The sequence below is a fragment of the Myotis daubentonii genome, chromosome X (genome assembly GCF_963259705.1).
Source record: "Myotis daubentonii chromosome X, mMyoDau2.1, whole genome shotgun sequence".
NCBI classification, from domain to species: domain Eukaryota; kingdom Metazoa; phylum Chordata; class Mammalia; order Chiroptera; family Vespertilionidae; genus Myotis; species Myotis daubentonii.
Genome location: NC_081861.1, coordinates 5,270,363 through 5,287,740, shown reverse-complemented (window position 1 = coordinate 5,287,740; position 17,378 = coordinate 5,270,363). Strand labels below are relative to the sequence as shown.

Here is a 17,378-nt window from a genome sequence, read left to right as displayed (position 1 = left end):
TTCCCAATCTTGGAGACCAAAGGATCTCCCTGCTGGTGTCAAAGGCTGTTTTTTTAAAGTAACTTCAAAATCTTGTGGCTGATTCACAACCAATATCTCCACATCCACAGCTGACCACATCCACTACTGCAACCACATGTGTGACATCAAACCCTCATGTGGCTGCCACTCTTCTTCCCTCCCTGACAGAATGTGGGCCTGTCTCCCAAAGACCACCAGACCACATGTATTAGGACAATAAGGTGAGACAATACAGATCCTCAATGACATGTTGAAGCAGCAGCAGCAGCAGGCATGACCACACCTCACATTCCACATGCCACTTCCCACTGTGACACTCCCATATGATCACCCTGCACACTCATTCCTGAACAGGAGAACACTGCACAGCAAGACACATCATTTCTCATAGAGCTCTATTGTGGCATATAATAATAGGTACTCTATATAAATTAAATTAAAAATAAAGCTCCAGCAGGTTGCACAGGTTGGCTGTTAATAAATATATCTCTGGGTAATTGTGCCCCAAGACCAGCTCACGACCACTCTCCCTCATCCAGAGAATTATACAAAAATAAATACAGGCTCAGGGGGGTGGAGGGGGGAGGAGGACATGCCCAGTGCCATTCTGCAAGTTCTTATTTCCACTATCCACCCGTCCCCTATTCCTCTCCACTGGTATCACCACAGGAGCCCTGTGCTGACTGGAGAGCTCAGGGACGGGGAGGCCTCTCTACAGTCAAGCATTCTCAGAAGTAAAGGATCCACTCACTGTACAGGCCACACATCCCATATGAACCCTCTGGGGATGGTGCAAGGGCTGCCCCTCCCCAAACCCCAGAGGGGGGGGACACTTGTTATTGCTGGTCCCACAAGCAGCTCCTACGAGAACCAGGCCAGAGAGAGGCACAGCGCAAGCACCAGGAGGGACATACCACTGTTCAGAGCCACAGGGACCACTACTAGGCCAGCCAGGACTCCCAGAGTCTGGGTCAAGGGCCCCCAGAGCTGGGGAGACAAAACACACACACATTCTGCAGGGGCTGCTAAGGTGGGAGACCTCTTTGGGGACTCAAGGCTTAGGCCTGAACCCTCTTCATCCTGGAAACTCACATGGCACCTGGCCAGGCTGGAAGGACTGATTTCAGCCCCTGAGACGCCAAGGAGGGTGAGATTTTGCCCCTGCGGGCCTGAAACAGCTGGTTCCTTGCCAGATACAGGAACCAAGCTGTCTTCCCATTCAGTGGACTCCATCCGGGCTTCTGTCCCTGCTGGGAACCCAGGTACCCCAGATATTACCCTATTCGTGTGCAAAGAGTCAGTGTCCTTGCGCATCCCCTTCTCTGGCGCCCCATTGAACTGCCCCTCTGGACCCAAAACCACGGGGCTGTCACATGCCAAGCCCCCTGCCCATGGGAGCCACACATCTCCCATAGTGGCTACCACAGAACGGGCCCCAGAGAGGATTTCCGGAGGCGATTCCTTGGGGGTGCCTCCTTCTGGACTGGAGGGTGTCGTGGAGAGCCCCTCTTCACCCTCCCCCTCCTCATCAGGGTCCTCAGTGTCCTTGATAAGCTCCACACCGCGCCCCAGCCGGGCATAGTGCCGTGTGATCTCTTCTGCCAGGGCGCTGTTCAGGGCCCGCTCAGGGCCAGGCCACTTCAAGATCAGGTCGCGGTCCGTGAATATGCCCAGGGGATGGCTAGGAGACACCCCTCCATCTGTGGAGCCCTCCCCGCCACTTCCTGCCCCACCTGCAGCCACAGCAGCCCGCAGGCGGCTCAGGTGGGACAGGTAGAGCTGCTCCAGCTCCTGGTCAATGGAGTCCTCGCTGAGCAGCTCCTCCAACCCACTCATGGCCTCCAAACCCCTGGGGGGCTCGTCCATAATAGCCCCTACCATGGGCTCCTTTCGGCCCCCTCCATTCTCGCTGGATACTTCCCACGCAGCCTCCACCTGTGGCTGACTAGGTTCCAGGAGAGGCCCAGCTGCCCCCTCACTTGCATCAGGCCCCGAGGCCTGGTCCCTGGGGGAGCCACCCAGCCCACAGAGAAAGGAGGAGGGGGGGATCCTGATGGCTGGTGTCTGGTGGACCTCTGTGAAAGCCACAGATGCACTGTTTCTGGGGATGTCACCTTCCTCTGTGAGTCTGCCAGTCACTGTAACTTCAGAAACCTGGGGTGGGGGAGAAATGGAAGGAGATGAAGTAGAGGAGGGGGTGGAACAAGCAGTGAAAACTGGTAACAGCCCACACCCAGACCCATACGTATTTCTAGATAAAAACTCCTTAAAGGGCCTTCTATAATTCTCTAAATTCCAGACTGTCTTCTATATTAAAATAATAAAATCAAATGAAGTAAAGGAGGCTTCCTCCAGATCAGCGGTTCTCAACCTGTGGGTCGCGACCCCTTGGGGGTTGAACAACCCTTTCACAGGGGTCGCCTAAGACCATCAGAAAACACATATATAATTACAGATTGTTTTTGTGATTAATCACTATGCTTTAACTATGTTCAATGTGTAACAATGAAAATACATCCTGCATATCAGATATTTACATTACAATTCATAACAGTAGCAAAATTACAGTTATGAAGTAGCAACGAAAATAATTTTATGGTTGGGGGGTCACCACAACATGAGGAACTGTACTAAAGGGTCGCGGCATTAGGAAGGATGAGAACCACTGCTCCAGATCATATAGCTGAGGTGAATACTGCTGGTTGGCCTCCAAAACATATCCAGAATATTCACATGAATTTATGCAATTTTTATTTAAAAAAATATTTCCTAGTTCTGTCTTTTGACAAGGCCTAGAAATAATGATCAATTTAGTAGCAACGGGCATACCTAGTCCCCAGATCTAAATAGCATTCTCCACTAAAAGGAATTAGGGCTCCTTAAATAAATGGCTATTTCCAATTTTGGGGCAGGTAAAGTCCTATAATGTGAAGAAGTGCTCAAAGAATGATGGGTATGTGTCAAAAGGACTGTGGCACCAATCTAAAAAAGCTTCCACTGGCCAGAGGCAGTTTAATTTAAGCATCAAAAAAAAAAATAAGGGCAATGAATTGAAATTCATCAAATACGTTTAAAATTCATGAGTTAATAATGATATACCAAAACCAAAAATCCTTTATTTGGTCACCTTTGAAGAAGTTGATTTCTTCTGAAAATTGGTAAATAAGAAAGGGAAAATCAATTATTTATACAGCTTTTTCTATACAAACTATATACCTTCAAGATTATACACTGTCAAGGTAGCCAGACAGTTGATGTGAGAAAGTTTTTCCTTAGAAATAAATTCTGGCCAATAAACAAAGGGGGAATAAGAGAATTAAACAGAATCAATTCTATTTAAACTACTTTAATAATAATATATTTGTATATAATAAATTAATTTAATAAAAGTAATAGTTTAGCCCTAGCCAATTTGGCTCAGTGGATAGCACGTTGGCCTGCGGACTAAAGGGTCCTGGGTTTGATTCCAGTCACGGGCACATTCCCAGGTTTCAGGCTCAATCCCCAGTGACAGGTATGCAGAAGGCACCTGATCAATGATTCTCTCTTATCATTGATCTTTCTATCTCTCTCTCCCTCTCCCTTCCTCTCTGAAATCAACAAAAATATATTTTTTAAAAAGTAATAGTTTAATAAATTGATTAAATTTAATAGATCCAAATAATTACATTGAATTAATAAATTAATAACAACTCAATAAAAGCCCGGCCGGTGTGGCTCAGTGGTTGAGCTGCCTCAAACAGATTGTCAAACTGCAGCGGGAAGGCCGGGGAGGGTTGGGGGGCAGGAGGTAGGGGGGTAAGAGATCAACTAAAGGACTTGTATGCATGCATATAAGCATAACCAATGGACATAAGACACTGGGGGATAGGGGAGGCTAGGGGACTGTCTAGGGCGGGGGGATAAAATGGACACATATGTAATACCCTTTGTAATACTTTAAGCAATAAAAAATAAATAAATAAATAAAAAATTGAGTAAGAAATGTGTTTCCACATGGGTGCAATCAGCCAAATCCATACTGTGAGAAATTCTACAGGACAAACAAGGTTTCTTGAACAAATTGCAACAAAAATGAGGAGATTTAAAAATCTAAAAGGACCAACCCATCAACCAAATACAATGTGTTGACCTTTTCGGATCCTAAAAACTTATGAAATAAGGAAATTTGAACATTAACCAAATATTCAATGACACTAAGGAATTACTTTTGTTAATTTTTGTTAAAATTAATGTTAATTTTCTGAAGTGTGATGATGGCACTGTGTTTTTTTTAAGAGTTATTAATTTTATGAGATACAAACTGAAGTATTTATGGATGGGATAATGTCTAGATTTTTTCCAAAATAATTCCACAGAGAATGGGAGGGGAGAGAAGGGTTGGGATATAAAAACGTAGGAATGGACATGTGTTGAAGTTTGTTGAAGCTGGGTGATGGGTATATGTGGGTTCATTATACTAGTCTCTACTTTTACTTATACTTGAAAAAATATATAATAAAAAGTTAGCACACACATTAACATACATCTCCTGAGTTTCTCCACCCCATTGTCAGCACCACCATCACTCACCTGGACCACCTGGTCACCTCCTCTTCACAGTCCCCCTGCTTCAGCCTCACCCCTACAATCTATTTCCCTCACAGCAGCCAGAGGGAGCCTGTTAAATCCTAGGTCATGTCATGGCCCTTCTCAGTTGGTGACCCTCCCGTGGCTCCCTTGTCGCTCAGAGTAGAAATCAGAGTCTTCTCCATGGTCCATGAGGCCCTATACAATCTGTCCCTGCCATCTCTCCAACCTCACCTCCCCCTGCTGCCCCTCATTCACTGTTCCTCGTTGTTCCTCACACACATTAGTCATGGCCCTGCTCTAGGACTTTGCATTTGCCTGGAATGACCTTCCCCTAGTTATCCACGTGGCTCATTCTCACCTTCTTCACATTTTTGCTCAAATCTCACTTCCCTAGCCACTCTAAAATCTAAAGTTGCAAACTTGTCCCCACCCCACCCCGTTCTCTCTCTCCCCCTCCCTTCCTTCCTCCTTTCCTCCCTCTCTCTCCTTATCCCTTTCCCCCACCCCCTTAGCACTCACCATTATCCAAAACACCATATATTTATCTATTGTTCTGTTATGTCTCACACCACTAAAATGTAAGGAAGCCCCAGGACGACATCATTTCTGGTCACTACCATGTTCCCTAACAGTGCTTTGCACAGACCAAGCATTCAATAAACATTTGCTAAGTTACCAACTGACATTAAGATAAGCTGAGGTAAAAAACTGCATTCTACCCTTCCACCATCAGGTTATGATTTGGGGGATCTCCCTCTAACCGAGGGTGGACCCAGAACAAGTCAGCTCCACCACCCAGCCTCCCATTGGGCTGTCTGTCCCGAGGCTTCCAGGGCCTGCTTACCTGATGTGTCATCTGTGGCCATGGACGGAGAGGAGTGGGAGCCACCAGGGGACCCACTGACTCCTGGACATCAAGATGATCTGCTGGAGAGAAGAAAAGGGCAGCATTGGGGTGAGGCAGGCTTACAAGCAGACCTGGTTTGGTTAAGAAAATCTGTCCTAGCCAATAAGCAGTTTTGCCTCTGAAGCTTTCTGTGACAGTCTAAGGTAGAAGTGCCTCTTAATTTGTATAGAAAGGAAAGAGGGAGGAAGAAAAAAATGACAAATATAAGCTAAAACTCCTACCACCTGCCAATTGCTTACCCACAGCAGGGGTATTATCATCCGAGCTCTTCATCCTCAGCTCTTCCTCGTTAGGCCTGTGGGACAGAGGAAACAACACATGGATCTGAGCCCTGAGAAGCCAGTTCTGCCATCCACCAGCCACTTCTGAGCCTCTGTGGTGGCTACCCTCACTTGACAGCTGCTGTTCTCTCTTCTGCTGCCTCCTTCCATCCCGATTATAAAAATCCTACACACTCAATGTAAAAAAATTACAAAATACAGGGAAGCATAAAGCAATAAAAAGTGCCACATTAGCCAGAGACAACCACCATTACCATTCTGGAAAATTTAATTCCAGACATTCTATGAAAGTGTTTAGATTTTGCAGATATAATTTTGCACTGGCTTTGTCCATTTAACAGTAAGAAGCACCATTCAATACTTCTGTAAACATTTGAAATAGCTGCTTACTACTCTCATCATATGGGCTTGCCAGAAGGCATGTGCCCATTCCTGTCCTACTGAGCAGCTAGTTGTTTCTTCTATTTTACACTCACAGAGCAGGCTTCAGCAACTTGGATCATTTCTTTAGGGTATCTTCCGAGCTATGCAGAAACCCATCTTTTCCAAGAAAGAGCAGGTGAGGACTATGGGGCACCGGAAGCAGCAAAAGAGAGAAAGTGACTGGTGACCAGGAAAGAGGTCAGCAGAAAAGGAAGTAACCTGGGGTCGTAGAGGCTTGGATCCCACTGCAACCCTCCTCCCATTGCCATAACAGCCTAGCAAGACACCTAACCTCCCTGAGCCTCACCCCCTCACCTTAAAATACAGCACAGGGTATCCAGGATGTGCACACCAAGCACAGGGAAGTCAAGAGAAATGAGGACATCAAGCCAGACGCCAGGCCTGGTACAGAACGGGGGCTGAATCAATCGTAGATGGTTGTTTGTCTCGGTCTTCCTTCACCAGGCAAATCGGACCCCAAGGTCTGAGTGGCATAAGCCAGCTGTATTTCAGCCAGTCCCTGCCAGGTGTGAGGTCACGGCTCATGGGGAAATCACTGTTCTCATATGAGTATCAAGTGCTTACAGATTAAGGCAGTGAGAGAAGCATTAGCTAAAACATGTACAGAAATCTGACAGGAGCTGAGGCAATTGCTCAGACCTTTCGCTTCCTAGAGGTAATTTGATGATGTTGACATTTCTGAAAATGATTGCAATTTTTTAAAAACACGTAATCAATTACCTTTACAGAAACAGAATATCACTAGCTGACCCAAATACAGTAGTTACTATGGTGTTAGGCACATATACTATAAATTCAATCCTCACAGCAATCCATGAGATAGGTGCTTTTAATCCTCTGAAGTAGACAGTATTATTATCATCTTACAGATGATGAAATGGAAGCTGAGTAAATGGCTCAAGGTCAGCAGTGAGGATCAAAACCTCTCAACCAGCAAACTGTTGCTACTTGGGTGAGGTAGACCGGGGTCTTACCCCAACCCCATCTCCAATCCTTTCCAGGAGTAGATCAAGGGAGACGGCAACAATAGTCAAAATCCCGCCGAAACCGGTTTGGCTCAGTGGATAGAGCGTCGGCCTGTGGACTGAAAGGTCCCAGGTTCGATTCTGGTCAAGGGCATGTACCTGGGTTGCGGGCACATCCCCAGTAGGGGATGTGCAGGAGGCAGCTGGTTGATGTTTTTCTCTCATCGATGTTTCTAACTATCTCTCTCCCTTCCTCTCTGTGGAAAATCAATAAAATATATTTTAAAAAAAAAATCCCTACCTCCTTCCTCCTTCATTCAGTCTTTTTTTTAAAACCTGTCTTTTACCCACCTATTCATTCCCAGCTTCCCTGCCTTCATGGAACATGTGGCTAGGAAACCACCAGACACAGAAGTGGCTATAAAAAATCTTTTTGTTAGCACCCTAGGGGAAAACTTGAACCATATATATGGAGCTAGAGCAGCGGTTCTCAACCTGTGGGTCGCAACCCCTTTGGGGGTTGAACGACCCTTTCACAGGGGTCGCCTAAGACCATTGGAAAACACATATAGAATTACATACTGTTTTTGTGATTAATCCCTATGCTTTAATTATGTTCAATTTGTAACAATGAAATTGGGGGTCACCACAACATGAGGAACTGTATTAAAGGGTCGCGGCAGTAGGAAGGTTGAGAGAGTCTGGAAGCTCCAGAAGAAATGTGTGCCTTTCTCCATGAACTAGGACTCATGTATCCCACCAGAGGTCTTTGGATGAGAATATAGTCAAACCTCGGTTCTCAAACGTCTCCCATCTCAAGCAATTCGCTTCTCCACCCCACAACCCTTTCATGCTGATACCTGTATGATCAGCCATGCATCTCTCAGGCGACAAACAAAGGAGAGAATGCATAGGTATGAGTCAGTTTACCGCTAAACCTCACGTTGTTAACAGCTCAGGAAATTATGCTGTGAATATTTTTGTGGGGTTTTTTATTTTTTTGCTTTTGATGCTGCTTATCATTATTAAATTTTCATTTTTACTGTTTTTTCATTTCCTTTTTGTTAAATTTTCATTTACACTTCATGTCCTTTTTGTTTTTAAAGTGTTTATAGAACAAACAGTACATTAGACATGTACTGTATATAAGAAAGGTTAAAACAGGTAATCATTTGGGGGTCTGGCACAGATTAATTCAATTTATATTATTTCTAATGGGAAAAAATGATTCTGTTTTTGAACAGCTTTCTGGAATGAATTAATTTTGAGACATGAGGTTCCACTGTACTACAGGGCCTGGAGTGGGTAACACCAAAAGCCCAGTCATCAACTCCTGCCCATCATGAATAAGAAAGGGGGCTTGGGAGCAAATGGGTTTGGTCCTACACTAGTCCTGTCAGTGGCTCTAAAATCCAGGTCTTTGGATTTGTGGCCTGACATGACTTCTGATAATTTCTTTTGCTGGTGTAGTCAGTCCTTCATTAAAGAAAATGTCATCTTCCTAGGGTCTTCTAAAGCAAGCTTTTTCAAGAAGACCCACAGACAGATAGGAAGGGGCAGGGACTAAGCAAGCTGTCCCCTGCCATCTGGCCCAGAGCTAACAAACACAAAACCAGGCTTCTAAAAGCACTCCAGAGTCCTTGGATGCATGTGAGAGAAGCGGGTGGGGGATGTGGAGGGAGCGAAGGGGAATTCAGGACACAGCCAACCAGCAGGAAAAGAAATCCACAGTTCAGTTGAAGAAAGTTCAGTTGAGAAAAAGCAAATACAAAACAAATCCTTCAGCCCCCAGAGCATCTCTTCCATAACTGAGGAGGGTGAGAAGAGGGGCAACATACAGAAATCAGGTCAAACAATTCAGAAAGCCCCAAGATCCATGAAGTCAGCAAAAGTACACAGGTCACTCCTTACCTCCAAAATCAGAGATGAAAGCAAAAGACCTATCTATTGTTCACCTCCTCCACCTTGAGCCCTTTTCACTGATACACCAAGTCATTTGAAAACCTTCACCTCTGTCCTTCAAGGCAACACCCTTCCCTTTTTACAAACATGGAAACCGAGGCTCAAGGAATCGTGTCTCTACATTCACTAACTACACACCACACTGATAAATCTAAAGAGGGCTCCATTTTTAAGTGTTTGAAACTGAACTTAAAAAAGAAAAATGAAAATCTAAATATCCAGAACTGTCTTTCACAGTAAACATTTGAGGGCAGCTATGACTTTAATCAAAAGGAGGCTGGTGAGAGAAATGAAGTTACAGAGCCTCACTAATCAGTAACAGAGAAGAGGGTTCTTAGAAAAAGTGGAGAGGGAAGAGATTAAGAACAAAACTGTACTTCCAGTGTGCTTACTAATTTTCGAGAAGGAAGCCCACTCTTTTGGCACCAGCCTCACAAATGCCACTTGGTGGTCTCTTCAAGGGCAACCAGCAATAGTGGGCTAGAACACACAGGCCTAGGGGCATCTTGGACATGCATCCTTTGGTTACTCTCGAGAACTAGTCAAGACAGTATAGCATAGAAGGGGCCTGCACACCAGTGTGAAAATTCTTCCCACCAACAGGCAATTCAATGGCTGCTGACCTCAGATGGCACCCAGAGAAACCAGGGGGTGAGATTTCAGAAAAAAGTGTCATCAGCCCCAGCCTAGGCCAGCCAAGACAGAACAAAAAAGTGAATCTCCAGGCAGAGCGAGTGAGGGTTGACAGCCACCATGGGAAAGAGCAAAGCAGACTTTCAGAGCAGTCACATCACTGGCATCACCACCGCCCAAGTCCTTCGTGAGCACCCCCAACGCTCATGTTTTCAAAGAACTTGGCCAGCCCAAAGTGGGTCACGCACTGAAACCCAAAAGGGAAACTCAGCAGACCCCAGCTCAACCTGAAGATAAGGCTGACTATCGGGGAGGAGGTGCGGGGGAGGTGGGGCACAGGTGGCTTCAGAATTTAGAAACCTGCCCTGTTATACTTGGAATCTGTTACCCTGAGCCATCTGCTTTCTGAAAAGCACAGGGTTTGAATGCGGCTGTGAAAGCCACCAAGTTATGTGGGGCACTGCTCTTTCCCAGCTAGTCTGTGTCAGTGTCAACTCTGGGACTTGGGGACAATCCAGTGGGGTGGAAGGAGGACAGCAGTTCATTGTGCTATGAGCTTCTTTCACAGCAGTAACTTCATTCATCTGGCCGTGACCCAAAGAAACACATTGTATATCATAGTCCAGCACACTGTATGCATATGTAAATATATATATATATATATACATATAACTGAGAAATAACTTACCTTTAGTACGTGGTGATGCACTAATTAGTTCCTATACTATTTTTTTAAGTGTTTGTTGGAATCCAGTAAATTGATTTCACAACTCAACAAAGGGTCATAACATGTAATTTTGAATGAAACCAGTCTGCCACCAACCAGCTGTGTTACTGAACCTCTCTATGCCTCAGTTTCTTCATCTGTGAAGAGGGAATAATAGTAATACCTACCTCAGAGAGCTGGATTGAAGAACCATGAGGAAATTGTCTATAAAGTGCTTAATAGTAATCCACTCCACTTTCCCACTGAGGGAAACTGAGGCTTTGAAAAGGAAAGTAACTTGCCCACCATTGCTCAGCTGGTAAAACATGTCACCTAACCTGATACAGCAGTTAAAAACTGGTCCACTAGAGCAGGGCTGTCCCGTCCTGCCACTTTCATAGCACGTGGCCTTGGCTATGACTTCCTACCAGTTTTCCGTGGATGAAAAGAGGACCACTTTCACACTAAGTTCTCACCCTCCCAACAACTAAGATGACCCCTGGCCCGTCTTGTTTCAACTATGATTGATCTGGTTTCCCCTAAGGCTGCCAACTCAGTAAGTAGATTGGGCTCCCATCCTTTCAGCTCCAGGTGCGCCTGAAAATTAATTGAGGCCCTACTATGCACCCACCCAGTGACAGATCCTGGAGACACGATGGTGAGCAAACCCGACTAGGAAGCTCTCAATTTACTGTGAAGACATAAAAAAATACTCACACTCATTCTTTCAACAAACATTTATTGAGCACCTGTTAAGTGCCAGGCACCATGGCAGGCCCTGCAGGAATACAGAAGTAAATAAAAGCAGACCATGTCCCTACCCCTCAAGGAGCTTACAGTCTAGCAGGGCAGAGGGTCATCCAATAATCCCCAAATGAAGGTCTAACCACAAACTGAGGTCATTTCCTTCAAAAAAGTAAAGAATGTGCTAGAACAAGGGGACCATGGCCCAGACTACAGGTCAGGGAGAGCTTAGGATGTTTAGAAGGAAAACAAGCAAGGGAGGGGAGAAGAGTGAGAAGCTGCTCAGAGCACTGTGTGGGAAGTAATGGATTCAATCTCGAACAAGGGGAGTTTGCGGCATTGGGACATCAGGTAAGTGGAGACACCAAGTTTGAATATATGAGGCTAAAAGAAAGGGCAAGGAGAAAGAGAAGTGCCAGGGAGTTAAGAGGAAAAGCATCCAAGGCAAGGGAAGAAAGTGTTTGAAGTAGGAGTGCTCAACCACTTCAAGAAAACCAAAAACCCACCTATGAAATCTGATAGATGCAGGGGGCCAAAGAACGTGGGAAAACAAGTGCAAGCAACTCTTTAGAGGGGGGTCGGCAATGAAGGGGAGCGTGATTTAGGACTGGCCAGCAGCGGTGTGGACAGAGGTGGAACCAAAGGACAGATTAAGACAATAGAGATACTGGCATGTGTAACAGCTGATAGAGGATCAGGTGAGAGCAGTGAAAAGCTGCTGGGAGAGAAAGAGAAACTGATTATGTCAGGTTCTGGAGCAAATGGAAGAAAACGGAACCTAGAGCATGAGTGCAGGAACTGGCCTGAGGGAAGATAGGGTCCCCTCCTCCCCTGTAACACAAAGGAGAGAAGTCAGAGGGCAGGCATGGGGAGTTCGTCTTATGGCTTCTAGTTGGTTTCTTGAAGGTAAATAATTTGAAAGAATCCCATCAGGGAGGAGACAAAAATTGATCAGAAAAATAGGACTGCCAGGCAGGGTGGGAAATGATCCTGAATTTGTGATGATGCTCATCTGCTCTACTACACGACATTCCCTAACAGGGCTTGCCTGCTTGGCTGACAGGTGCTATGGGAAAACCAGGGCCTGAAGAAGTTGGAATGAACAGGCTTTCTGGAGGAAGCACTCTTAGAATTGAAGTATCAAAATGAGGAGACTGCAAGGGGCACAGGACCAACATTCCCGGTGATGGAAACAGGATGGGCAGGGGCCCTGAGGCAGGAAGGGGCAAGGCACCTTGGAAAAACCGTGGTGATAGCTCAGAAGCCAGAGGACGGTATGAGGTGAAACTAGTAGCCATGGAGGCCAGATTGGGGGAGAAGGCAGGGGATGCCTGAAGGCCATGCTTAGGCTTTCTTGGTCTTCGTTTTTAAGAGGAATAGGATAGCTCCTAAGGATGTTAAATCAAGGTGGACCAGGAGGACTCCTCTTCACTCCAGCCCTGGGACATTGGACTCTGGGAACCTGTTTGCCCATCTGGGAAAAAGGGATAAAACAGTCTACCTCACCAGGAACGTTGAAAGGATTAGATGACATTTGCATGCAAAGGGCCAAGTGCATAGACCTCTGTCAGGTCTCTAATGACAAGCCCTCTGTACCTGTCCCTTTCCACCTAGTTCCAACACCAGCCCTCTGACATCTCAGTGCCAGTCTGTGTCTTTTTCCCTGTTTGAAACTAGCACTGTGCCCAGCACATAGTAGGCCTTCAATAAATGCTTGCTGATGGATCATCTCTAAGCCTATGGTTTATCAAAAGCCTGATCTAGCAACTCAGGGAATGCAGCCTTTTCAGTTTCTAAGCATTATCCCTTTGGCTACCATGGACTTCTTCCATGCTTGCACCTGATGTGGCTGCACCCAGTGCACAGTGGGCCTACAGTCAACACTGCCTGAATGGGAAGACCTATACAACAGAGACCCAGCAGGTCAAGACTACCTCCTGAGATCCTCCATCATTTACAAGAGGGCTGGGTCTCAGAAGGCAGATGTTCTTCAACAGCGCTCCAAGTCACCAGCAGCACACAGGTTTTAAAACAATAATAAGTTGAAATGTACTCGCCAAGAAAGCCACCAACCTAAAAAGAAAATCTTATCGTTGATCTTGCAATGAGCACCAACCTCCCCTTTGCAAGAGCTGAGATCAAAAGATAAAGAAGCTATCAAAAAGCCATCTGCCCACTTAAAATAATATCACAAGTCATGTTAGGAACCACAGACCTGGGGCCAGATATCAAAACAATTGTCTGAACGAGCTGCTTCAATTTCTCCTTAAAACCACCATGTATTTTAAAAGAAAAACACCTTCTCCACCCACATTGGCCCTGCAAGCTTCTGATTTCTCTGTTCCCTTCCTTTCACACTCTAAAATGAGCAAGCTCCATTTACCCAAACTGTTGCGTCTTATAGACTGGCTCCCACGACAGCCGGCTGGAATGACGTCTTAGGAAAAGGTGATTCTGGGACACAAATAGCTCAATATCTCAGATGTGGATGATGGCTACATAAGGGCATAGATATGTAAAAATCCATTGAGCCCTATACTTAAGATCAGTCTACTTTATGTAGCTGTCACTCAAAAAAGCAAAAAAAAAAAAAAAAAAAGGAAGAGCAAAGCATAATATACTGGAGCAAAATGCAGAATTTGTCCTGAATCTTATAAGGCCTTCAAGGAGGAGCTATTTTTAAAAATTGCTCCTATGCCCTGGCCAGTGTGGCTGGCTCAGTTGGTTGAGCATCATCCATGCACCGAAAGGTTGTTGGTTTGATTCCTGGTCTGGGCACATGCCTGGGTTGCAGGCTCAATCCCCGGGGGGGGGCGGGGGGGGACATGCAGGAGGCAGTCAATCAATGTTACATCAATGTTTCTCTCTTCTCCCTTTCTCTCACTCTAAAAATCAATAAACTATTCTTTTAAAAAATAATAAATAAAATTTCCCTTAGCATCTCCTGCTTGGTCTGTCACTCACTGAGCAAACTTGAACAAGCAGGCTTACTCCTGAGCTACCTCTTTCCCCCCTCTATTAAATGAGGATAATCATAGCACCTCCAGCACACAGCATGCACAGCAGGACTCAGGAGAGAACAGACATGAAGCTCTTAGCACAGATATCAGTACATGCCAGCCACTGTTATCTTTTGCAGCTACTACCATGCTTGTTACCTTGCCCATGTTTGCTGCGTCCAATCCAACCACACAAAGTGACTGTCATTCCCCTTAAGCAGATGAGAAAACTGAGGCAAGGCCACACAGCTGGTGACAGGCAGAGCAGAGTTTGGGAGGAGAATCCAAAGACCTTTACATGTGATTCCCTAAGTACTAACACTGGCTAACACCTATGTGGCACTGCTATGAGCCAGGCTAGGTTCTGAGTGCTTTTGCTCGTCTCCTGTGAAGTAGGTCTTATAATTATCTTTTTAACAGATGAGGGTACTGAGACATAATGCAGTTGGCCAAGGTTACAAGGCCAATATAGATGGCAGATCTGGGATTTGAACCCAGGCACTGATGCCAGAATCCACGCTCTTAATTCTGTAAGGAAAGCCATGTTGCCTGCCCCCTCAGACTAAGCCTCAGGTTACTATGGGGCTCACAGGTCAGTAAGTGGGTGCCTGCCTGCTGGCTCAAATACCCAGGCACATCTGCCCACCAACTGAGCTAGGCCATTCTGAACCACTCACAGCCTAAGGCCTTGCCAGGATCACAAACATCTTGCTGCAGCCAGAGGCTTCTGATCCAACATACAAGGTCCAAAAAGCACTTTCCCATTCCCATTTCCAGTCCTCTCACCACCAGGGAAATGTATTTCCCACGCATGGAGAATCTACCTATCCCATACTAGACTCAGGTGAGACCAAAAAGAATCAGGCCTATCTGCTACCCTGGAAAAACTAAGCTGACAGAAATAAAAAACCTAGGAGAATCTTGTCTCAGGGCCTCCTGGGGTTAACTGGTTCTTTCTCCCAGGCCCTAAATAGTCACAGGTGTTATGGCAAAAACACAGGACAAGAGCTTCAGGTACAGGCCCATCTGATTCTGCCTCCGCCAGAGCCAATGCTTCCCTGTGAGAGCATGGGGTCGGCCACTCACCTCTGCAGATTTCAGACTATTAGAGCACAACAGTAAAGAGAGTGCACAGGCTTCAAGGTTAGTCATGGCTGAAATGGAAAAGCCAGGTGCCATCACTTCCTTAACCAATTTCTCACTCTGGAACTCTGGTTTCCTGCTCTGTCAAATAGGGATCAACTTCCCCACCCCCCACCCCCAGCTCCCACACTACCATGTCACTGCAGTTCTCCCCACTCTATCACTGCCTATCATTCACACCAAGCTCATTCCCACCTCAGGACTTTTGCACTTGCTGTTCTCTCCCTAGAACACCCTTGCTCCCATATGTGGGCATAACTATTCCTCTTGATCATTCAGGACTCAGCTTAAATGGCACCTCCTCATTAAAGTCCTCCCTGTTTCCTTTTCTACAAACTCTCTTCCTTCATATCTGCGCATAACTCTACTTAACATCATCCAGGACTCAACTCCTCAAAGGCCTTCCCTGAACATCCTGGCTAAACCAGGTATTCCCTCCCGAACTTTCTCCCCTTGCTCAATTTTACTTTCCCCTCAACAGCTTCCTATGTTTCTTATCTGCACATTTCTTGTTCTTTCCAACTGTCTCCCATAGGAGCCTGTATGATCTTTGAGGGCAGGAAATATGTCTGCCTTGTTCAGGGCTTTACAGTGGAATTCAATAAATGAATGAATAAAACCCCAGTAATGCAGAGCCTAGCACATGTTTGGCCTCCATTACTCTTTGACTAACTGACTGAATGTGCCCTCCTCCCTGTCCTGGAGAGCAGGCCTGAGGGGTTCCTGGATCAGGATGCTTGTCCTCCATCCTAGACACAGCCCTGCGATGGCGGAGGTGGCGCTGGCAGACATTACCTGCGCCTCACCGGCTTCATGCAGCTCTTCAGCTGCCTGGCCTCAGCCTCCATGGTACCCTGGGACTCGGGCTGTGGCTCCAGCTGCGGCAGCTGCTGCTGCTGGGGCGGCCCTTCAGCGTCAGTGGGTGAGGGAGCGGGTGAGATCCGGAGCAGAACTGTGTAGTTGCGGCCGTGGTTGTTGGCCCAGAAAATGCCCTCGGGGGTCTCATAGCGCACCACGAAGTCCAGGCGCGCCCCATCGCCCGCGCCCTCCGCAAAGGGCAGCTGGAAGGCAAAGCGGTCAGTGCGGCCACCGTCGTCGGGCGAGGAGGCGTACACCTGACCGGACACCAGGCCAAGGCCTGGATCCAGGATGGGATCTCCGGTTCCTGGTCCTCCCGTTCCTGCCACCGGCGGGCTGCGCGGGACGTAGCGCGCTGGGTGGTCGCAGAAGGAAGCCCAGCCGTCGTGTGAGGCCCGCACGTGCACCGCCTTCTCGAAGGAGCGGTTCAGCACGCGCACCAACCCGCGCAGCACCGGCGGGCGCCCCCCAGGCACCCACACCCCGGAACCCCCGGGGACCGCTCCGGGAGGCGGCAGCAGCGCCTCCAGCTCCACCATGACGCGCCCCAAGCGCTCCAGACGGCCCGGTGCAGGCGGCAGCGAAAATGTGGGCACCACGTAAAACCCCCCGCCAGCGGGGACGGGGCACAGTGGTGAGGGCTCGGGGCAAGCCTCCTCTTCCTCCTCCCCTTCATCCCCATCCTCGCCATCGTCGTCCTCGTCAGCCCCGCCGCCGTCGCCATCTTGCCCGGCCACCTCCGCCATCTTGCCCGCCCCGGGCCCGCCCCACGGCCGGTAGCAGCGCAGCTGCGCCAGCGGCAGCCCCAGGGCCTCGTCGGCAAACAGCACCCTCCGCGGGGCCACCGCTGCCTCGACAGAGGTGCGGGGCTCACCCGCGGCCGGCGAGGGGGGCGCAGGAGGCCGCAGCGGGGACTCCACAGGGGCCGTGCGCGCCATATCGGCGGCGGCACCGACGGCACCGGCGGCGGGACCGGCGGGGGCCGGGCCTGAAGGGGCGGGCAGCCAATGGGAAGGCCCGCGCGGGGGGCGGGGAGGGTGTACTGCTCACGGAGGCCGAAGGCGTGAGACGCAGACAGGTGTATCAGGCAGCCAATGGGGAGCCACGCACGGTGACATAGACAGTGAATCGAGCGCAGGAGAC

At 47.7% G+C, this 17,378-nt stretch overlaps 1 protein-coding gene across 2 annotated transcripts; it reads right to left on the bottom strand.

The window, feature by feature from the left end:
* Nucleotides 1-399: 399 nt before the first annotated feature.
* PPP1R3F (protein phosphatase 1 regulatory subunit 3F) lies at nucleotides 400-17,237 on the bottom strand. 2 transcript variants are annotated; one of them, XM_059678512.1, is made up of 4 exons: nucleotides 16,173-17,237; nucleotides 5,740-5,795; nucleotides 5,438-5,517; nucleotides 400-2,175 (listed from the first exon to the last, which is right to left on the bottom strand). In XM_059678512.1, exons 1-4 carry the CDS (start codon nucleotides 17,171-17,173, stop codon nucleotides 883-885), a joined length of 2,430 nt encoding a protein of 809 aa, XP_059534495.1. In that variant the 5' UTR covers nucleotides 17,174-17,237; the 3' UTR covers nucleotides 400-882. The 2 variants fall into 2 exon arrangements, with proteins under 2 accessions (XP_059534495.1, XP_059534494.1); XM_059678511.1 differs by having other exon boundaries at nucleotides 5,438-5,520; nucleotides 16,173-17,236.
* Nucleotides 17,238-17,378: the final 141 nt, after the last annotated feature.

Bases quoted from the DNA above. Each gene is read 5' to 3' on its own strand.
- PPP1R3F (XM_059678511.1), bottom strand. From the start codon at position 17,173: ATGGCGCGCACGGCCCCTGTGGAGTCCCCGCTGCGGCCTCCTGCGCCC. The intron at 5,521-5,739 runs GTAAGCAATTGG...TCTTCTCTCCAG, and splicing joins TGATAATACCCCTGCTGTGG to CAGATCATCTTGATGTCCAG. The intron at 2,176-5,437 runs GTAAGCAGGCCC...CCCCCACCCCAG, and splicing joins GGCCACAGATGACACATCAG to GTTTCTGAAGTTACAGTGAC.